This window comes from Hermetia illucens, chromosome 2 (assembly GCF_905115235.1).
Source record: "Hermetia illucens chromosome 2, iHerIll2.2.curated.20191125, whole genome shotgun sequence".
Classification (NCBI taxonomy): Eukaryota; Metazoa; Arthropoda; class Insecta; order Diptera; family Stratiomyidae; genus Hermetia; species Hermetia illucens.
The window spans coordinates 2,628,062-2,651,715 of record NC_051850.1 but is presented as its reverse complement, the minus strand read 5'-3'; the positions used below and the strand labels follow the sequence as shown (position 1 = coordinate 2,651,715).

The 23,654-nt window shown below is 44.7% G+C and overlaps 3 protein-coding genes across 4 annotated transcripts in view; 1 reads left to right on the top strand and 2 right to left on the bottom strand.

Moving 5' to 3' along the window:
- The window catches only part of LOC119647757 (protein phosphatase 1 regulatory subunit 16A-like), a 431,507-nt gene that overhangs the window by 381,936 nt on the left and 25,917 nt on the right, over positions 1 to 23,654 (top strand). The window lies entirely within an intron of this gene.
- Positions 8,595 to 10,100, bottom strand: LOC119647759 (tyrosine-protein kinase receptor torso-like). The gene has a single exon (XM_038048878.1). It carries the CDS (start codon positions 10,017 to 10,019, stop codon positions 8,691 to 8,693), a length of 1,329 nt encoding a protein of 442 aa, XP_037904806.1. The 5' UTR covers positions 10,020 to 10,100; the 3' UTR covers positions 8,595 to 8,690.
- On the bottom strand, positions 20,092 to 21,479 carry LOC119647758 (tyrosine-protein kinase receptor torso-like). Its single transcript, XM_038048877.1, has one exon. It carries the CDS (start codon positions 21,464 to 21,466, stop codon positions 20,129 to 20,131), a length of 1,338 nt encoding a protein of 445 aa, XP_037904805.1. The 5' UTR covers positions 21,467 to 21,479; the 3' UTR covers positions 20,092 to 20,128.

Below are 23,654 nucleotides of genomic sequence, written 5' to 3'. Positions count from 1 at the left end.
CGCATTTCATTTAAGTGACTGCGGGTGTGAAAGTTATGGCGAGGACAATATCAAAGGATTGACGTACACTCAAAAGGTTTGTACTGAACTATGTTAGATATAAGTGTATAACCTTGGTTGGTAATAAGGCACGGATTGGTTCCAAATAGAAAACCAGTGAAGCAGAATATTCCATTAGGATTTGACAGGGACTACATTTTCCGAACAATAATTTACAGCAATCGTAGCAGATGATGTAGAAGTGTCCTTCATTTTGGGGTGCATTCTTGTGGAATATTCTATGAATTATTCATCCAGTCATGCCTAATGGCCCGTAGGAGACAAACAGGACCATCAAAGAGTTCGTTTTATTTCTCCTAAATCGCAGTTTTTATAAGGTCCTTTTTTTGGGCTCATTTCATTAAAAGCCTTACTCTTTTGACGTAGTCATCTTTTTAGTATCTCAAAGGACATTATGAACCTAAGGCTTAAAATATCAATAACTTTGCAGCTTTCCTCCTTCTTTGTTCCTTCAGCAACTCCTCCTGCATTTGGATGATTGCGGAGACAACCGAAAGCCACTTCTCCTCGGACTCCAGCATCTCAGTAACCAAGCTCTCCGGGTTCCCGCTCCTGCCCAGCACTTGTTTTAAGCTCCTTCTCCCCATCGGAAATTGTGGGCAGTGAAACATCACATGCTCTGGATCCTCCGGTATGCCATCGCAACTGGGACAGTTCGGAGAATCATCCAACCCAAAGCAGTGCAGATACCGCCTGTAGCAACCACCGTGTCCCGTGAGGAACTGGGTAATGTAGTAGTTGGTCTCCCCATGTTTTCACTCAAGCCACACCCTAATGTTGGGAATGAGCCTGTGCGTCCACCGAACTTTTGTAGACTCGTCCCATCTGCGTTGCCAGAGATCAAGCGACTCTGACCTTGCCGCGTTTCTACGCTGTGCATGCCCCTCCATATGTCTTGCATTGTACAGGACACTCATTTCTTTGGCCAGAATGTCAACCGGGATCATGCCTGCTACCACCAATACTGCCTCATCTGATGTGGTTCTAAAAGCACTGCAAACCCTCAAAGCCATCCGCCGGTAAACCGAGTTCATCTGCTTCCGTCTCTCAGAGCGCCTCTGCCCACACATGCGACGAGTAGAGCAAGATGGAGCGCACCACTCCGGCTAGCACCAACCTCCGGCAATGTTTCGGTCCACCAATATTTGGCAACATTTTTACAAGTGCCGTGGTGGCACTGGCTGCCTTTTGGCATGCATAATACTCTAGGTATTCCCTAAAATTCAATTTGGCGTCAATTATTACCCCCAGGTATTTAATAGCCGGCTTTGATACGATCGTATGTCCACCGACCTCCACTTCTACAGTGTTATTTTTCCTGCGTTTCGTTATTAAGACCGCTTCCGTTTTCGCGTCCGCCAAGGTCAGCCCGGCCTTTTCTAGCCAGGACTTTACCGCTCTCACTGTTTCCGTTGCGTAAACCTCCACATCTTCTGGGTGTTTTGCTGCAACAACCACAGCTAGGTCATCAGCAAAGCCGACAATCGTAGTCCCCTCTGGGAAGAGAAGAGCAAGTACCCCATTATACATGATATTCCACAACAGGGGACCAAGTACCGATCCCTGTGGTACCCCGGCTGTGACAATGTACTCTTTGGGGCCCTCATCCGTCCCGTACCAGAGAGTCCTCTCTGAGAGGTAGTTTTCCACCAAATTCGCTAAGTATCCGGGGACACCTATGTCAGCCAACGCCCCTTTAATTCTATTCCAGTTGGCCGAGTTGAATGCGTTTTTCACATCCAACGCCACCACGGCACAGCAGCCGCCAGAAATCAGTGCACCTTTTGCCAGGTTTACCACCATGCCAATTGCGTCCACCGTAGAGTGGGCGCGTCGGAAACCAAACTGGCGTTCCAACAAACCATTGCTGGCTTCGACGATGGGCAGGAGTCTGTTGTAGATGACTCTCTCCATCATCTTCCCCATTGTATCCAACAGGCAGATAGGACGATACGACGCTGGGTTTCTAGGTGGCTTGCCAAGCTTCGGAAGCAACACCAACTTTTGCTTTTTCCACTGGGCAGGGAATATTCCTTCTTTTAGGCACGCCTCGAAGGTGTTGGCGAAAAGGTCGGGCCTAGTCTTGACTGCCAGTTTCAAAGCTCGGTTGGGGATGCCATCCAAACCTGGGGCGTTGTTGTCACCGAACCTACCACATATTTCCCGCAGCTCCTCCACAGTTACAGGCGGTATTATGCCGTCATTTAGCTGAACAAAAATTTGCCTTCCCCTATTTTCGTGGTGAGGGAACAGAGTGGTAACAATCTGTTTCAGGAGGCGCGGACAGGTCACCTGGGGTAATTTCCGTAGCCTTTTCATCACCACTTTGTAAGCCTCGCCCCAAAGGTTTATGTCGGCATGGTCGCACAGCTGTTTGAAGCAGTTCTTTTTGCTCCTCCGAATGGCTTCCTTTAGGCGGCCACGCAATTGCTTGTGTGCTTCCTCTCGACCGTCGCCACCGGGTTTTCCCCTGAGCCTCTGGCAAAGCCTCCTTGCCCGAAAACATGCGGCTCGCAAACTTGCGATTTCGTTGCTACACCAGTAGTTGGGTTGCCTACTGGGGTGCAATCGCCTTCTGGGCATAGTAGCATCGCATGCTTCCGTCACCCATCGAGTGATCTGGGTGGCTTTCTTTCCAGCCGTACCTCTAGCTACGTCTGAGATACTAACAAATGTAGACTAGAAAAGGTTAGTTGCCAATTATGGAATGCGATAGAGTGCTTCCAAAGGTACAGCCTTAGTAGCAACTACATCTGGAACACTGTTACTGACAATTTTACAATTGACGTACCTATTTTCTATACCGGTCGCTTCGAATGGTTCCCTTCGTCCCTTCCTAAATTATTGCATGCATTTTTTTATAAACGAGGGAACAGTAGTTCCTGAACTCAGGCTTTTAGTAGACTCATTGTACTAACCCTTTTAAACAATCACAAACATCCTTAACTATAGTCAGGATTCGCACCTGAGATCGTGAAACTAACGCCCCATATCTCTGAATCATAGTCTCTAGATATAACAAAATCCTTCTTATGTATGATCTGTCATACCCCAAAAATAGGCGTCATTATCATTAGTCAGTTCTGGGGGTACTACACCTTGTCTTAACACTCTCCTTTTGATTTTAGTCCTATATAAGTCTAGTATCATGTGAAGTCCAGGAAGAGCTAGCGTATTAATGATTCTCTGCTCTAAAGTTGCTAATCCTCTGGTCAGCATACTCCGATGCTTTAACTTGATCTTCTTTTTAGAGCGCTGCACTAACACACGTCCATAGAGAGCAGTTTGAACCCCAAAGCTTCATCTGTCAATTTTCGAGAAATGGTCCTCATTACAAACGATGTCTAACCAACCATCAACCCACATCAGATACTTTCGTGCAAACGACCAAATTTAAACAACATCTGGGGCCAACTCTGACCAACTGACTTAATATGGCACACTCAGTGCTGATAACGCCAATTGACTATCGAAACAGATGAAACGGTATGACTTCATCACTGTTCTGTCACACTTTCTTCTGCCGCCAGTTAAATAGCGTATATTTTCCCATGAAATATGGTCGTCATTGCCAAACTCCTCTTTGGTTGATCCATTGGTGAAGTGCTCAGACATGGCGAGGAGGTAGAGTGACCAAGGAAAACGTCCAAGTGGTACCATCGAGAAACGTTGTATTCACATTGACTTGCTGGTCCTAATACAGTAGGTGAATGCTCCGAGGCCTTAAGCGATTAGATCTGGAACTGCACCGGAATCATCTGAAGTAACTCCAGCAATAAAGCTTCACAAGAAGTTGTCTAGCATTATGAGAACGGAGATGGCCGTAGAAGGACATATATCTCCGGAGGATTCCTTGGGGGTGTGTTTGCCCCCTCGATGGGAGTTTCACGGGGGTTGTGGTTTTGACCATGTTGCAGGCGGAGCTCCCTGTAAGCTCAAGCATGTACCAGTTATTTACGGTAGAGGTGTTGGGTGCACTTCGCATCTACCGGTATGAGGGAGCGGAGACTCATGTAAAACCATCAGAACTTAACTGACCCATTGCTCATAATTATTCCAAAAGGACCTTTGGCCATCGTGCGGCCACTCTTATTTTTTAACGATTTTGGCACTAGGCTTTCTTTTCTCAGGGGTACCTGAGCTACCTAAAGCTTCTGTCAATCCCGTCGTTTGATTCCAGATAATCTTGCCCTAAAACACACAACTACAATCAAAGGCACCCCTAATTCAATATTACAGTCCATACTCATCTCTAAACTAGGAGGCTCGCCAAATCTCCTTCTTTTTTAAAACCTCTAAGGGATTTCTTCCCGTGATGATACACGCTGCCTCACCCGATACTATACTGCACACCCTTAGCACGATTAGTCTGTATGCCGAATTCAGCCTTTTCCGGTTCGCCTCCTTTTCCAGCATTCCCACCCAGAAAAGAGCCGCGTACAGTAGGATGGATTTCATCAACCTTGCCATAAGCAGCCAGCCTCTTGAAGATAAACTTGACATCGAAACTGCCTCATGATTATCGACCGGGATATCGGTGGGGTACAATTCCTCATAATTACCGTCTCCGTCTTTTCGTTCGCCAGGAATGGTTTCACGTCCTTATAGTTCCCTGTCCTCGCGGTGTTCCGCAGCCGCAATCACCGCAGGTCGTCTGCAAAACTAATCAATACTGCCTCCTCGGCCACGCGAAAACCAACCACTCCATCATAAATGATGTTCCAAAAAAGGGACCCCAATATTGAACCTTGCGGAATACCTGCTGCCACAACGTAATCTTTCGGTTCATCCTTCTCATACCAAAGCGGCGCCTCCAGTTATCCGAGCTAAGTAACCAGGGACACTCAGTTTACTTATGGCGTCCTTAATCCAAACCCATTCGGCCGAAATAAAGGCATTCCTGACATCCAAGGCTCACTGAAATCCATATTGTCGCGCCGATAGACCTCTCGCTAGCTCGATGAACGAGTCTGTTATATTTCACCCTCTCCAACAACTTTCTCGTAGTATCTGAAAGACAGATGCGGCGATATGGTAAGCAGTCCAGTAGTTTTTGGGGCTTCGATAGCAGAGCCAACCTTTGCTTTTTCCAAGAAGCGGGAAATACTCCTTCCACCATGCCTAATGCAAATGTGCTTTTGAACCATATGGTCCCGATTTTAGCAGCCAACTTCAAGGTTCACTTCAAAATCACGTCCAATTCCGGAGCGTCATTATCCCCACAACGGGCACAGATTTCAATAGTTCCTCCTTGGATAGAGAAGACGTGCCTCTGAAGCTACTGGGCTCCACTTTTTCCGTGTTGCGGTAAAAGAATTGTAAGTTTTTTGAACGACAGTTAAAGAACGATTTCTGCTCAAGAATCTCGTTCATTACAACTGTGTAGACCGCACTTCACGAGTTTGTATTTTCCTCAAGGCACAGTTGCTTGTAGCAACCCCGCTTACTTTCCCGTATAGCATTTTTAAGACTGCTTTTAAGATCTCGGTATCCTTTCAATGTCCTCACTTCTTTCTTAGCTTTTGCAAAGTCTCCTCGGGTGCAGGCACTATGATCCCAAGAGCGAGATTTACTAGCTCCACCAGTAGTTTGGCTTCTTACAGTAGTGGAACCGCGCGCTCACTTTTTTCAGCACCTTCCGTTCAGATTGTGACCTCTTTCTAAAGCCGCCAAGAATGTCTCTCCCTCAAAAGGTCCAGTAGACCAGCCAAGCTATCCTGGTTCTTCCACTTCTTTTGCATATTCGACCGTCACCTCATCCGTTTCTGATATCAAGAAGGATGGCCTGGCCTGGTGGTCACCATGGGTGTATTGTTCACTCACTTGTCAGACCATCCCTCCCACCAAAGGGGTAGTGAGATAAGTCAGGTCGACGATCGAACCTAACCCTCTACCTCGGAAAGTGACCACGTCCATCCAACGTTGGCTAGTACAATATCCAGCTTCGGAAATTTTGTAAGTAGGTTTTAGCCCCTGGTGTTCCGCATCTGTCTTCTTCACTCCAAGGCACACGCGGGACAATTGTCGACAATAATTTAGGACTGTGTCTAAGGTCAAACCCAAGCTGTCTATCATCTCTTCATAATGAGGTATCGCTACCCTGGGAAGGCCATAACACCTGTAGATACAGACGTCGTTGACTTTTGCCCTTATAAAGATGGCTCCTGGGAATGCTATTCTTTATTGCACGGCTTGCCTCCCACATGATCACATCGCTGCCTTTCCAGAGGTGTTTTTTTGAAAACGTCGATCCCTCCAATGTCATTTAACAAAACCTCTCATCCACACCAGAACCTGAAAAATCGACAAACATGGGAATTTGCGCGAACCTAACGAAAGATCAACAGTCGTGCTAAACCCGAAAACGAAGATAAAAAAAATTACGGGTCAACCGTGCGCTTGGTGGCATAAATTCCAGACCTGAGTGCCGCAATCGAGAGGGAAGGTCCACGACAGACTGCATCCTCAATCGATGCTTCTCCTACCTCTGACGTGTAAAAAACCGCCGCCTTTGAGGTTCCCCCGACTTTTATTCTCCAGGATTCGTTCTACCATTGTTTTGATTGTTCGCTATACTTCGGCTATGTTCGGGTTTTTTGTTTAAATTTTGGAAAATGTTTCGTTGTTTGTTCTGCAAATTCTGCGCTGCTACTGCGCTCGCTCGACAACGTTTCGACTCGCTCGTATTTTCATAGGACCCTAACTGAACACTTAATTGAATGACGGCGAACCAAAGCTGATCCACGAAGGGGGCGGGAAACAGGAGGACGAACGCACCGGAGTTTTTTCCAGGTGAACTTCCAGGAGTAGTGTCCCTGTAATTCGATGAGACGGTTGTACTCGCGGTAATGGGGCGAAATCTGCTCTTTCTGGTTTTTGATTTTGCAGATGGCACTCACTTTAAATTTATTTCACTGCGGTGAGGCCATGATCAGGGATGGACGATGAAAAGCTGCTCCTTACTTTTCCGGATTTGCTGTACTTATTTCGCGTTCATTTTCATTACACATACGGCGGGAAAAAATAAGGCCGAGATTTTGAAAACTCACTAAAGACATTTGATGTTAAGCTAAAAACTCAAATTAGTCGACAAAAGCCGTATTTCTCACCTAACTTAGCATCGATTTATTTACGCGCAGACCCCTCGATGCTTAAATTCCGACACCCCTCCTTAGAGAAAGCTATCACGCCTAATTTCTTTCAGCCTCTAACTCGACTCTCTCGATCTAACTTTTGGCCGCTTGGGGCCCCGCTAATTTTGTCAATGTTAACCCGGACCTTGAACTTCAAACTCCATGTCACTGAGGTCATAGCAAAAACTACCTCGAATAATTTCTTCCAACTTGTATATGGATCTGGCTTTACCCAGTAACAAACGTTGAGATTGCACCTAACAATATGCAGCATAAGCAAATCTATGTACAAGCAAAAGGTCAACGGTCATTTTCAATACATAATAAAAAATTGCTATGGTAAAGTTTGAAATATTTGAATGAAAATGAGTTTTAGAATTTTGTTGAAAAGGACAAGGTGTAAATTAAATAAAATTAGTCATTTTGAATATTAAATTTTCAATATAAGTGAACATTGGGATGGGGATTGGAAAATTAGACAGAGTGGGGAGTGTATTGGAGAAGCTAAACGGTGCCAAACCGAGGGAGAAAGGAAGAAATGCTGCATATTAGCAACTGCACCCTCTCGTCGGATTGTCGCTGAATAACATGAATGAAATGTTACACAAATCGCAAAGCTGGGGCCAATTCAGCATGCTGCTGCAAAATGACCAAGATCGAGACCCCTGAAGCATTTTTGAGGAATACTTTTTCCTAAGTCCGCACACGATACAACCTACTCTTACCTTGCCCCCGGTAATCAGTTTAACTCCGTATAGCCATCTCATCACTGATGAAACATCCAATTACTACCTCCTGCTTTCCGGGTTTGACTTCCGCTTACTCATCTATCAATTTTTTCCCCGACTTTTCGCTGGATTGGATGGGTTGGCAAGCATATATACAATAGGCGCCACTGCCATTAGAATCTGATTAGGGAACCATACTCACCGGAGACCACACATTCCCGAAATTATCATCTACAAGAAATCCTGCGAAAGGATTTTCCGGGTCCACTGAGCTCCCAGAAGCATTTAGGGATCTTTTCTCGACTCCCCTTACCCCCTAGGGAGTATTCATGGCCTAGACCACTCCAACTGAATTCCAACAAAGGTCGGACGGTGTTATCCTCTTCCAAGCCAAGGAGAGCACTAAATCCAAAACTGTTGATACTTAAGATACCATTCTCCTGTCCTTCTTCTGATTCTTCCAGCATTCGAGTCCGTGGTAACTGACGGCAGTAACCTGGGTTGAAATTATGTGATTTTGAACCTAAGAGAACCCTACAAAAAAGGGAAATAATCGACCAAGATCCTCTCCACAGATAGTCGTGATCTTCTCGGGGAGGCGCTTGTTTTTCAGGTCCCTGGATATCTTGCACGAATGGTTTCCAAGAACTGGAGTAGAAAAGAAAGCCTTATTTTGTTCTAGTCTAATTATTTATTTTTAAAATTCTCTTAATCCTATTTATACAACTATCTTCTGTAAACATTCATCTTAGCTTCCACTTCGGAACTATCATTTTGCAACCACTTCCTTGAGAGTGTTATCTAAAACTTTTGCTACCACATATCCTCGCACTATTCTTTTAAGTTTCTTGCCCTGATTAGCCTTTTTACGTTTGAGAGATTTCGCGCTTTTCACCATCACAATCATAGAAACAAACATAGGAACTATAAAAACTAAGACTCCAATACACATAAATGGTATAGCAATTATCATCACATCAGGTTTATCAATTTCCTCTTGCATCTGAAGTAGCGACCTGACCACTACCGCTTTCGAGGCTCCACCTTTGGAATGGGCCTCAAGGCTTACTTCAACTTCAAATCCGGTCCCATTAAAACTTTCGATGATTAGCCTAGTCTCGGTGCCGAGAACGGCGTGTTTGTACGTAGAAGTTGTGATTTTTGGAGACAAAACCGAAATGAGGACCTCGTAATAATCAGGGAGCAGCCTAGGCTTATCCCAGGTAATCTCCATTGAAGGATATCCAATGAAGACGTAATTTAGATTGAATTGAAGACCTTCAGGTTTTTCTGGTTGGCACATTGATAAATCGTCCTCGAACAAGCTTAAACAAGTTGGTATCTTAAATGTTGCCCATCTCAGTTCACCCTCTAAATAGGATGCACTAATGGCTCGTACTCCAATGTCCAAACGCTTCTCCATTTCAATGTTAGTTATTTCGGAGTAAAACATATCTCGATCGGGGCCACTGTTTTCAGTTCTGGTCGGAATCTCACCTTCAATAATCGAGACGATCTCATAGTCGCAATTTCTGTCTGCGGGAGGTTCCCATGCCACCAGGGCTTTCACTTTATTTGGATGAGTTTCATCCAAAGTTATATTCTGAAGTGTAATCCTGCGTACCACATCTGGAACATCTCTCCCTCTTAAAGTGAAGAAACGATACTCCATGCTCTTGCCAATCAACTGCAAATCCTTGTTATAGGCCATCACAGACATTTTGTATACGCTATCTTCAGTCAGGTTACTGAACTTTATATCCAGCATCCTGTTTTCGTGGTAATAGAAAGGCTGACTGACCCCATCAGCTTCAAATTTGTGAAATTTGTAAATAACTGCGTCTATATCATCAGCACTCAAATCCGTATCCACTCGAATATAAAGGAATGTTTCGGTCCGACAAACTAACTCCAAGGAGAACTTCAAATCAGTTTGATTGGAGTCAGGATTAACGCTACAGAATCGGTCACATTGATCCAAGTCTTTCACTATCAAATCCATATTGCATTCCGTGCAGACCTCGTATGAATCCACCCCATGTCCTTTGACCACGGTCAAAATTAGTAGGTAACGTATAACTTGCTGAAGGATATTCATCGTAAGACAAATCTAACTCGCGATGATACCAAATCTATTGGCTAGCGAACTTCAACTCGATAGAAAACTTCCGTTGAAATACACAAGAAGACTGAAGATTTTCCACTTTCTCCGGCGTTTATATTGAGAGAAATTCAGATATACCAATCTTTTTCATACCTGCGGCTTCATTTTACTCTGAGCCTCAAGTTTTCACTTAATAACCTGACCTTTACCTTCCGACTATGCATTAGAAAGGTCCTCACTCAAACACTCCTTCGGTTAATTATTCTCTGAAAAAGACCTAAACGTCAACGAATCTGTCTACCTAAACCAGTTGTCAGTGACTTGGACCCTTACGTACTAATCCCATTTTATGATTATTACTTGTGTTTTTCTTAGGACCGAAAAACCTGCCTACCTGTACCCAAATGTCATTAGTGTCCTTTGCCTATATTTAATGTCACATGTTCGCTCCTAAAACAAGGATTTTCCCATTTGTCGTTTCTAATTCACTATTGATGAGACCTTGCTTCTACTTCATTAGCTTTGTAATTAGTCCTGTCCTGTGACATGACCAGGTCCCATGTTGTAAAGGATAATTCTCCATCATCTCATAAAACTGTCAAACACAAGGAAGGATTTATCTGGAAGCCATAAGATAATATTTTCCTGGAGAAGACTTCGAAATATATTGACAACTCTGAGTGCAACAAATATCGCAGAAGGAGTCCTTATATGGCCTTACATCTAGCGTGAAGTTTTGGATCAGGCGATCGCTCTCCCCAGGACTATGATTTTCTTTAAGGTCAAAGATGATCGTTCTCGAACGTAAAAATTTTAAAGTTTCAATTTATGAATAATGGAGGATCTACAATCTTATTGCTGCATAACCCATGGTCCCCTGGAATTACAATAAAAGATTGTTTTTTTTTTTAAATAAAGGCTCTTATTTTTGAGATGAACCTATGTTTAAGGAGTCAAATGCTCCCTCCTTCAATGCATTGACAATCTAATGCCCCGTATTACCCCTATCATAACAGAGAAACCGTCTTACATAACACAATCCCCTCTTGACTCGCATGTCTCTCCGAGATAAAGGAAACGCTGCAGCTCCATGTTGCAATAGTTCATGGGATCCACACTCACGAAAACTACCCCATTGTCCTGTCCTATCTACATGGGAGCAACACCAAATATTACTTAACAAAGAGGGTTCGGTTTAAATCAGGACCATGAAAATAGTTCCTATCAATTAACCACTTTGTTTCAAAAGGAAGTGGCGGGTGACAATTTACTTTTTCGTATTTTCGCCCAACTTCATCAATCATTAAACCCTGTCTCGCCATTGGTACCATCTGATCAACAATTCCTCCATTGAGATTCTTTAGAATTTCGATATCACGTTCTATTATTTCGGTCCCCTCGGCGGTATCATGCAAGGATAATTCGCCTCAATTCCTAGCAGGATATATAGAGATCATTACCGCAATGGTGATCGCTGCCTCACCCAATGATCTCCCAAACATAGTGCACAGTCTCAGGTAAGTTAGACGGTATGCCCCCTCGCGTTTCCCTGGTTCGCTATGTTAACCAGTGCCTACCCAAAAAGGATTCGCACACAGGGTCTACTAAAATAATCCGCGGAATCAAGTCATAGAACAAAATGTAAAGAGGAACCAAGAATTCCTTTGAAAATGAGGGTTGGTTTCCTCTCCCCCTTCAGGATGAAGGCATGACCTTCTAGTTTCGTAACGTTGATTAAATGTAGGAGCCTCTTTGGGTATTAGGACAATTGAGGCGGACTTTGAGCATGTCGGCCAGCAGATTTAACGGTTTTATCAATGATAAGAAGGTCCAGTGTCCTGGCAGTGAAGCCGCACAGGAATTTCGGCGGGACGAAGTGAATTCTACTACTATTCTTAACAACCGGCAGTTAGCCGGGTCGGCTGATTTCGAAGTAAAGGTTTTTTTTTTGCTGAGGCCTCGGTGTCCGAGATGCGCAAATCCGTTTGTTTTCACTTGAAGACAAACTTACCTTAGGCAAGTTTGAATTTGTCTGTCCTTGGCAGTCCTTGAATGTAACTAACACAGGCATTTACTTCACCGTTCCGAGCGTGGGGCGGTGCTCCAGAAGGGAAGCTCTGGTCATCGTCGATGATTATGGCAGTTGTCATTAATCATGTCGTCGTGAAACCTCCCAGTATGATTTTGCTTTCATACTTGGAACAGGCTTCGAGGGTCGGCTCAACTGCCTCGTAGAAGGTACCCTTCTCCGACTCTGCAGTCTCCTCTGTAGGGGCGGAAACGTTTATGAGGCTTATATGTCTAAATTTGCCTCGCAAACGCAGAGTGCATATTTTCAAAGCCGATAACAGCAGGTTTCATTTTTTGGTTAACTAAGAAACCTTCATTTTCATTTCATTTCATTTTTGGCTGAGTAAGAAACCTACTCCGAGCACATGGTTTACTGGATAGCCACTATAATATATGGTGTAACAGCTCTTCTCCAGGAACACACGGTTTTCCGTGTAGGGTTGTCAGCCCTACCCAACCTCCAACCGAGGGGACCAGTTGGTACATTTTGTTCCGTTTTTAGGCGCGGGAGACTCGCCTTCATCCTTCTCCGGCTGCAGTTTTTTTTCGCAGCGGTCACCACGTGGAGGTGGAGATAGGGTTTGGTAGTAGAGCTGTTCGTGTTGGTTCAGCACGCGTTTCCCAGGTTTTGTGCTCCATCGTGGGTACCAATCCACGTCTCGCCCTGGGACCTATACTACACTTTGACCACCCAATCTCATCAATTAATACTTGGGTCCACAAACCACATGTCTCACCGTTGCTGCCACCTTATGTACAATTCCCCCGTTGTGATTTTGTAGTATTCCACAATCATATATTGTCAACCACACCTGATCTCCAACGCTCACGGTTACCTCAAATGTGCTTCAGCACTTTCCTCCCCCCCTCTCCCACGACTTTCGGAGACGCTCATACTCCTTCTCTACTGTTCCGCGTCAAATACCCTTTGGGGCAACTCGCTCGTTGGCATCTTAAGATGGATGGACGGATTCCAGTGCGTGACGGGGTATAGCTTCTGAGCACTCAGGCTCCTGCTTTTCGACAGGATAAACTTTGCGGTGCGCATATTCGGTTCTGACTGGAAAAATTTGGTATGTGTAGCGACATTAAGGCTTCGCGACCTGTCATTATTTGAAGCTTGTTCCCAGTTTTTGATAGCAGCATTAGCCAGTCCGAGCATGGGGAAAGTTGAAGCCTCTTTTGCTAAGACATCCGAGATTTCATTTCCTCTTCCAGGTACCCAGAGTAATTCCACCGTATTGAATCTAAAAATAGAGTTCAATCAGCTTCTACATTCCTGAACGATTTTTGAATTGATCAAAATGCTACACAACGCCCTCAGTGCAACTTGACTATCACTGCAGATTGCGATGCCCCTGCCCTTCAATCGCTCGTCAATCATCCAGGTTGCCGACCTTAGGGTCGCATACACTTCAGCCTGAAAGACCGTTGTGTATTGTGTGTACTTCTGCAAATCTTCCTGCTTTTAAACAGGATAAACTTTCCGGTTTGTTTGTTTGGTTCTGATAGAAAAAGTTTGGTGTGTTTACCAGCATTAAAGTTCAGCCACCTGTCATTATGGGAAGCTTGTTCCCAGTTTTTTAAGACAGCCTGGTACTACAATTGCTGGTCCCGGTCCGGACATGGGGGAGATTGAAACCTCTTTTGCTAAAGCATCCAAGATTTCGTTTCCCTCTACACCACAATGACCAGGAACCCAGAGTAATTCCACCGTATCGAATCTAGAAATAGAGTTCAAACCGTTCCTGCATTCCTGAACGATTTTCGAGGTGATCAAAGGACTACCCAACGCCCTCAATGCAGCTTGGCTATCACTGCAGATTGTGATGCGCCCGCCCTTCAACCGCTCGTCAATCATCCAGTTTGCCGCCCTTAGGATTGCACATACCTCGGCCTGAAAAATCGTAGCCAATTATCCCAGAGGAAAAGCCCACTTCTCGTTTTTATTCGAGAGGTAGACTCCGGCTCCAGAACCCTGTTCTGTTTTTGAGCGATCGGTGTAGAACAGTTCCGTATATCCTGCCATGCATTCCTCTGAGACTTCCCAGTTCTGTCTATATTTCAGGAACTCTTCTAATGCTCTGTGTCCCCCACGTCCGCAAAGATCCGTTTGCATTGATTGACTGAAAGCCCATGCCTGTGGCTCCAAATGTCCTTGAGATCAACGGCACATTGTACATTTCTACACGCCGTTCAAAGATCTCGATCAACAGCACAGCCACGTCATCAGAATAGCCTTAAGCGTATATTGGCAAATTTTGCAAATCACATAGTATTGAGTCGATCAACATACTCCACAGAAGTGGCACACCTCCTTGGGGGCAGCTTTTCGTTGCTTCTGCTGTTAGGTAGCGATCAACACCCACTTCAGCACACAGCAATCTCTGCGTTAGCATAGCGCAGATCCACTTAATTAAAGTATCATCAACACTATGCGCTCTGGCGATATCATGAAGTTTTTGAAAAGGCGCACAGTCAAACGCCCCTTCAATGTCCACGAAGACCCTCATCACGTACTCACCCTGCATCCTTTGAAACCAATCATTAAGTGGGTGCGACCAAAGTGCCTTCCCACGACTGTGACGCTCAATCAGTTTTAGTCTCTCCATACCTTTCAGCAAGAATGAAGTCAAGGTTATCTGCCTGAAGTTTTTGAATTAGAATAGCCACCTTTCTCAGGCTTCGGTATGAAGACTACCTTAACATCGCCAAACGCGTACTTTCCTATATCATTGCTGGATAGGTTCCATCCATGCCAGGTGCTTTGAATTGTTCAAAGGACAGTATGTCAGCTCTAACCTTTCCATAGGCAACACCCGCGTTCGCTTTCCAGTTCACCTTGCAGCACTTGCATATTGAAGGGGTTGCAAGATGGCATAGCCCGCAATGCAATTGTCGCCCCTCCTTAAAGTTTGACCTATCCACTGCCACTTCCGTCTTCCGATCACAGTACGTACGAGTAGCGGGCCCGTGCGCCGACCGAGTTCTTCGTTTGAGGTAGTGTCAGGTCAGTGTACTCCGACAACACGACGCAAACAATGTGAGATGTTTGAGGGAAGATGTCATTGTCCATTGAGCCCATCCATGTCCTCCGGAAAAGGCAGCTTTACTGCTCTTGAGTGCATTGATGGCCGAAATGATTTCTCATCTGCTTGACGAAACAGTCCGTATCCGCATGTTATGGTGACTTGCCATTTCGTCCACAAGAGGAGGAACCTGACCCGATGTAATACGGTTAAAAACGGAGGTGAAGTGTTCTTTACACCTCTTCAGTTTTTCATCATCGACCATTGTAAGATTTGTATCTACATAAAAGCTCTTTCATGATGCGATATACAGTTCTGAAATCATTGCGATCTGCGGCATCTTCCGCTTCCCAGACCAGCGCAATAGTAAATTCTCTCCTGTCAGGGTGTACAATACGCTGAACTTCTCCAGATTTCGCTCGGTATCGGAGTTCACAGCTTTTAGGGATATCGAATTGGTGGACCTCGGCGCAAAACCAGGATGTCTGGAGTTCCTTATTAAGGCAGGCCTAGACCGGTTGTTGCGCCGTTGATGATAATGATCGCAGTTCGAGCGCGTCACGTCTGCCATAACTCACAGTGGTTAATAGAGCCTTCCACCCCTTATGGCCAACGACCTGTGCAGCACATGAGAAAAGAGTGTTTTTGATGGCAGCCCAATGCTCATCAATATTCTCTGGTCTCGGGTTACACAGTATATATGAGGCTCGGTCAGCAAGATAGCACTCTCACTGTTGGTGGAAATTACAGAAATCTACGAACTTCCCACCATTACCATTACGGTCACCAAGACCGTGTTTCCCCATCAAATGCCCAGCAAGGGTGTTGTCGGAACCCACCTTGACATTCAGATCACCGATCACTATCACAATGTCACCTTTAGGAAGCTTCCCCTGAACCGTGTTTGGTTGCTCGTACACAGGATCCTTCTCCACCACATCGGAAGTCTCAGTTGGTACATAACATTGTACAATTGTGATGCTCCTTAACGCAGGTTGCTGGCCCACAAATTTCTATCCTTTTAGTCGCCTGTTAAAACAGGCAGGGAGAGCTCTGAGTGTATTGTTAAGTCTTAACTCAGAGGGTAATACCAAAGTTGGTATTAAAAAAAGGCGACCCAAAAAGGAAATTACGCCCCGAACCGATCATCATATTCTCAGGAAGGTCAGTTCCGATCCGAAACTGATGAACTTTTGAAAAAGCATCAGCTCCATCAGACGTTCCTAAAGAGGAGATTGAATGCTGGCCCTAAAGAAATCTTCTAGCAAGATGGCTGAAAATTTCCTCAGTAAGGTGGGGAAATCTTTAGGGAAAGAGACTTAAGTACGGGACAAAAAGCAGGACTTTATTAAACAATGTAAAAAGATTCATTGATCTGCGAGGCCCTAGAAAAACTCGTTTATTTCTTTAATTAAGACAATATACAGAAAACAAATTCCTTGTTACATATTGTCCTTAGAGGGAGGAGCAAGTAAATGGCTTACCTTACACTTAAAGCTAAAGAAGGTGACAGAGTCAAAGGACCCAAGCTGTAGCGCGTTGTAGGACCGGCATAGCCTCCAGATCGGGAAGTGAAAGTAAATCTCGAGCTCCGCAAAGGATACTTAAAAAATGTCCGCACTACGTGTATTATAAGAGGCGGTGCGGTAAAAGGTACACATATCAAGGAAGATACAGCGTTGCTGCAGGTAAAGGAGATTGACGGTACGGAGTCGTGACGGATAGTCAACCCGTGGACGGTTCTTTTTGTAAAAGAGGGCCAGGGTGAATTTGCGTTGTACAACCTCAAAAGCGCGACAGTCACGGATGCGCAAGGAGGGCCAGACTACATAGTAATATTTAAGGATGCCTCTGACAAGGGAGTTGAAAAGTGTTAAGAAGAGCTGAATTGAGGTAAAATGGAATGGAGGAACGTAGGATAAAACCAGACATTTTGGAAGCTCGATTGATGATGTCAACGAAGTGGGAATTGAAACGAAGTTTCATCATCATCATCAACGGCGCAACAACCGATATCCGGTCTAGGCCTGCCTTAGTAAGGAACTCCAGACTCCAGACGTTCCGGGCTGGATCATCCTCATCCATACGCATTAAGTGACCCACCTACCACAACCTGTTGAGCCGGATTTTATCCATAACCAGAGGGCCATGTTATCGCTCATAGATTTCGCCGTTACGTAGGCTACGGAATTCGTCCATCCTTATGTAGGTGGCAAAAGAATTATTTGGAGGATTCTTCTCTCCAACGCGACCTAAGGTTCGCATTTTTTTGCTAAGAACCCAGGTCTCCGAGGAATATGTTACATAGGGACTGGCAAGATCATAGGCTTGTACGGTAAGAGCTTTGCCCTTATGGTGAGACGTTTCGAGCGAAACAGTTTTTGTAAGCTGAAATAGGCTCTGTTGGCAGCCGTCAACCATGCGCGGATTTCATCGATAAACGAAGTTTGTCATTGAATATTACACCCAGGACTTGGAAGGAGGTCAGTAGTGAAAGGGGTTGTCCATTAAGAGAATAGGAAAAGGATGTTGGGGAGGGTTTAACTATTCGCTTATCCAGTGGCATTTGCTGACGTTCAGTTTCAGCTTCAAGGTTGGACTGTAAGAAAGCACAATCCAGCGGAGACAAAACAGAGGCAAATAATTTAAGGTCGCCTGCGTAAAACAAACACGGACAGGTGAGAATGAAGGCGAGGTCATTGATAAAAAACAGAAAAAGTATAGAGCCTCGGGGAACACCAGAGGACGGAGAGAAGGAACAAGAGGTGTGAGAGATTGGAGGAAAGCCAAGAGATGTTTGAGGGAGGGAAGTTGAGTAGAGACAGTTTATAGAGCAGAATGTTATGGTCAACAGTTTCTGCTCTTGAGGATAGGGATGATAAGGGCCTCTTCCCAGAGATGGGGAAAGTAGCATTCTTCTAAACTTTTGTTGTAGATTATATACCGTGGGAGGAAAAAGTGTTTTCTACGGTTATCGGGGCCAGAACCGACTTTGTGGTCAAGATTATCAATAAGGAACTCAACCAAGGAAGACGTAAAGAGAGGAATGGCCAGAGATTCGGAGCAGTCTGCAGTTAGAAGAGGCGTCATCGAGGAAGAAAACACGAAGAGAAGTAGGTGCGGAGAAGGCCACAGGATTGTTGTGAGGAGTTGGCGGTAGTGTCAACAAAACTGATAGTAGAAGGAAGAGATTGGGTTGGATTACGAGAATAGCGAGTGTGGGGTCAAAAGGATTTTAAACCGGCGCTCAACAAGTACCTTTTATGCGTTTTTTTAATCATCGACTTCACAGTGGAGCGCATAGACTTAAAGTGAGCAAGGTCGGCGTCATTCTTAGAAACCCGAAACTTCTTCTGCAGTGTATGTTTCAGGCTAATGTTATTAAGGATCTCGGACAGGATATTGTAAAAGGAGCTTGATCACGCGTTGCTTAATATGTGAACCCAGTTGATAGACGCTAAAGCTGAGCTGAGTCCGTCAAAGTTGGTTTAGCGAAAGTTGAACTTAGTAGATTTACGTGCAGTTTTAGAGTTTGAACGAGGGAGCTCCGCTTCAAACTCAAGTGGGGGTGGTGAACGTCAGTTTTGACATACGGGGATGTACAAGGAAATAAAGAGAGGTGGCGCTCGGGGAGGTTGGAAAGGAAGAGATCGAAAATGCGGTCCAAGAAATTTTTGATCTTGTTGAAATTCAATGCAGAGCAAGTGGATCATAAAGGAAGAAAGTAGAAGGGAACAATGGGAGAAGTTGTTGGAAGGAATTGGAAGGCTAGGATGATTAGGCCAGTAGAGCATGGGGAGGTCAAAATATCCGTAAAGGAAGAAAGGGAGGGAACAGAATCTGTTAAACTGTCAAACAAACAAAATATATGGGACGTATATGCAAGAAACAATGAAGGGAAGGGTGTTGGGCGGGGAGACACGAAGAGCAACACAGTGAAAAGGAAAGCCAGAGGAGGAGAAGACGAGTTCGGCGAGGAATGTGTCTCTTATTGCAATTAAGACCCCACCGCCGGTGGATTTGCAGAGAATCCCGGCCCTTGTCACAACGGCAAGGTTGGCCTGAAATTCACCGCGTGCGCCTGTATGGCTTGATTCAGGCCAGAAAGGAGGGTTGCCGAGGACGTTAAATTCCTGAGTATAAGCGACCTTGAAAGACGCAATCACACACGTTTAGGCATATCGGCCATATGTACCTGCGACTTTGATAGATATGCGAAAGAAAAAGTCTTATTTTCTAGGAGAGGACAGAAGTGTCAACGACAAATAGACCCTACACACCTACAATAACAGCGATCCTTATCGCATCAGGATCTGGGTTAGAGGCTTAATTGGCAAGGCATGTGGAAATCAAGCCACGCTAGAAGTGATGAAGTTTCCGGATTCTGGAAAAGTCAGGGCAAAAATAGCTGGCATCTACCTATACAGTTCTATGCTCCTCATAGTGGCTGATTTCAATGCATAGGCTGTGGATTGGGGTAGACGAATGCTTACACCAGAGCCGGTATTTTTAAAAATAGACATTATTGAACAACTCTGTTGCGAGGAGTACTTCGAGCGGATTTCAAGGGAAGAATTTATTCATCCTCCGCTTCGACAGGCACTGCCGGTTTTTGAGAGGTGTCTCCAATGGACATGTAATTCTCCCCTCCTCCTTCTCTCACTTGCCAAGGTTGGTCTGAACATCCAAGAGGATCTTAAAAGAAAAGGGCGCACCTAAATAACGATGGTTTGATACACATGCTTGGAGCAAAATGGCACAACTGAGCCGACTCCGCGCCTGACCCGGACAAGGGCTGAAAATAAAATAGGCCAACCCCAAGAAACATCCCGGATTGGGGTTATGTTTAAATGACAGAGAGAAAAAGGTCGAGGCCTAAAATCGACCTAGTTTTACGCGCAGCATCACAGAGTGGTACTACACGAAGGGATGTCCTGGAACTTTGTAAAGTAAAATCTTGTGTTAAATTCGAATTGATTCATTTATTTATAAAAAAGATACTTTTTATACAAGAATTTCTCCGAGACCATCATTTCGATGTACTTCCTGTAAGTATCGACGTAGCGCTTTCGCCATAATCTTCTTCCTATGGATGTTGATCTTAGCATTCAATTCCGAATTCTCTTTCTGTATCTTGAGGATCAAACACGCAACAAAAAGTATCAAAAATACAAAAACAATAACGACTCCCAACGGCATTATGAAAAATCGTATATAATTATCTAAGGCATTTTCCTTTATCTCTGACAGCGACCCTCCAACTATCGCCGATGAGAAACCACCCTTTGAATACGCCTTCAGTTGAATTTCGACATTTAAACCATCTCCGCTGAAATGGTTTACCAAAAATCGGTTCTTCTCTCCGGAAACGAAGTATCTGATCGTCGAGGTCTTCATGTCTGGTGACAAAACCGAGATGGATAGTTTATAATAATCAGGAAGAAGCCTTGGTGTGTCCCAGGTGATGTCGATGGAAAGACTGCCAAAGTAGAAGTAGCTCAGTTGGAAGTTGAGTCCTTGAGGTTCTGGTGGTGCGCATATTGTTAAATTGTCGGGGTACATCTCCAAACAGGATGGGACTGTGAATTCTCTCCATGTTGGTTTTCCTTGCAAGTGGCTTGCGTTTGGACGCTTGCCTTCTATTCCAACATGAAAGGTTGTCCCCATTTCAACATTTGCCACTTCTGAGTAGAATATTCCGTGAGTGCCGCCATTGGAGCGAATATAGTCGCCCATGATTGTCACAACTTCAAAGTCACAATTTTTGTTCCCAGCGGGCTCCCAGCTAATTCGGGCCTTAACCGCTTTCGGGTTGTTTTCATCAATGGTTATGTTCTGGAGCCTAAGGTTTTTTGGTTTCCCTGGAGCATATTTGCTTGATAGTGTTTCGAACCAATACTCCTTGCTCTTTCCGATCAGCTCCGCCTTCCTGTTGTATGCCGCCACAGAAACTGTGTATGAGGTACTTTCACTCAGGTTGTCAAACTTCATATTGGATACCAATTTATCCTGGAGGTAATAGACGGGCCTCGTTGTTTCTGGTGCATAAAGTTCATAAATCTGGAAGACGATAGAATCCAGGTTTTCAAATTTGAGATCCAAATCCGCGCCAATGAAAAGGGATGTATCACTGCGACATATCAGCTTCAATTTCCAAGACCTTTTGCTGGGGATGGAATCCTTGGTTTTGTTTGAAACGATGTCACAAAACGATCCGCATTGATTGACGCTTGGAACCCTTAAATTCACGTTACATTCCGTACAAATCTTATATGTGTGTATCCAAGGATCATAGATCACTACCAAAACTAATAAGCAAAAGATAATATTTAGGATATTCATCGTACACGGAACCTAACTCTTTTAATGATTTAAATCTTAGCAAAGTTATAATTCTATCTTCTAGAGCTTGTCTTCCCTTCGAGATTGCCGGGTGGACTATGAAGATTTTCTGTTTGTCCAGCAAGATATATTGGCAAGGGTTAAGTCGGTTTGATGCAAGGAATTAACTTTTAAGAACCCAATAACAATCTTTTTAAGGAATGTTTTGAAAGTGAGCATCCACTAAAACTTTTTGAGGAGTAATTAGTGTAATGATCCTTTGGGAACTTTTAATTTAATTAATTACTTTGAAAATACTGAATAATTCTATCAGCGTCACTCTCCAGGGAATCTAATGTTATCTGTATGGTGAAAGTTTCCAAAAGTACTCAGTTCCAAATTCAACGACGCTAAAGATGGAAAATAACGTGCCATCTGACATATACTCTTGGACCCTGCGCTTTCTGGAATACAGGGACCTTTCAATCTGTACATAACCTCGCTTCATTCGACTTTATCATCCTTGCTATGAGGGAGATGATCAGGCCCTTGCCCTTTGTGAATAAATACCTACCCCTGAAACTCCCAGAGAACAGAGGTTTTTTGAAGAAATAATGGCAAACCATGGAAAATTTTGGTGCATCAGTCCCCTCTAAAGCGGGTACCGGAGATGACATTTCTGGGCAGGACAATTACGAAAACCCTATCCCTGAAAGATCACGTCAATAATACAATCATAAGAGCGAAACAGGATAGTAAACTTTACCAAAGGTTTTTCATGGGGATTAAAATCCGAGAGAGCCCTAAAACTGTTTAGAACCATTGTGAGACCAGTACTTGATAATGCTGCCTCCACGCTCTTGATGCTCAAATACCTGGACAACAGAATAGCCATGATTGCGGTGTCTCAGTTGAAAATATGTTTAAGTTTAACTAAGTCTTCACCGCATCATGTGGCTCATGCTCTGGTGGACAAACCTCCCCCCCCCCCCAAAGCTCAGAAAGGGGCTATTTTTTTGGAGGTGGAGGTGGAAATATTAAAAAGACGCTGCTGCGCCAGTTTGCAGCCGTGTTTGGGATTCCACCCACGAAAACCACCCACACTTTTCCGCCCATATCCTTCCGGGACAATCGTGAAGTATTATTCGCGTGGAGGGCTCTGGTTTACAGTTCCTTCAGCTTCTCCTATATCGCAGTTACTCTTCCACTTATCGCACTCCAGTTTACTGCGGACCTCAGCATCTCCTCCACGAAATGAAGGGGCCCCGATAGCTGCGTTGAAGGCAGCGTTTAACCTTCTTCTTTCATTCGCAAATCTCGGACAGTGGAACATAACATATTCCGAGTTCTCGGGTGTAGCGGCGCATTCGGGACAGTCTGGAGACTCATCCAATCCGAAGTGATGCAAGTACTTCCTGTATCCACCGTGTCCGGTAAGAACCTGCGTTAGATGGTAATTTAACTCTCCATGCTTGCGCGCTACCCACCTCTCAATACACGGGATAGTGTATGGGTCCAGCAACCCTTTTCGGAATTATTCCACCGTTGCTGCCATCTCCTTCCTTTTCGCGAGCATAGTCCAGGCGCCCCTTGAAGCTCAACTGGGCATCGATCATTACCTCCAGTTGTCTAATGATCGACTTTGAAACAACTTCGTGATTACCAATGCAGAATTTAACAGTGTTCTTTTTCCTGCGATTTCTAACAAGGACCGCCTCTGTCTTATCTTCCGCCAGTTCCAATTTCACCATTTGAAACCATGCTTTGATAGCATGAATGATTTCACTTACATACAGTTCCACATCTGGGTGGTCTTTCGCAACTACTACCACTGCCAGGTCGTCTCCAAAACCAATCAATATTGCCTTCCTTGGCACGCGAAGGCCCAGCACACCGTTGTTCATTATGTTCCACAACAGGGGCCCTAGTACGGAGCCTTGAGCAACACCTGTCACAATATATTTCTTCGGCCCGTCGTCTGTCTCGTACCAAAGAAGTCTCTCCGCAAGGTAACTCTCGATTATCCGAGCTAAGTAACTAGGGACACCCAGTTTAACCAGGGTGCCCTTAATCCAACCCCCGTTGACTGAGTTAAAGGCATTCCTGACATCCAGTGTTACCACCACGCGGCCGATGCCCCCCGGGCCAGGTCTACGACCGTTGCAATGACATCAACCGTCGACCGCTACGGAACCCATACTGCCGCTCC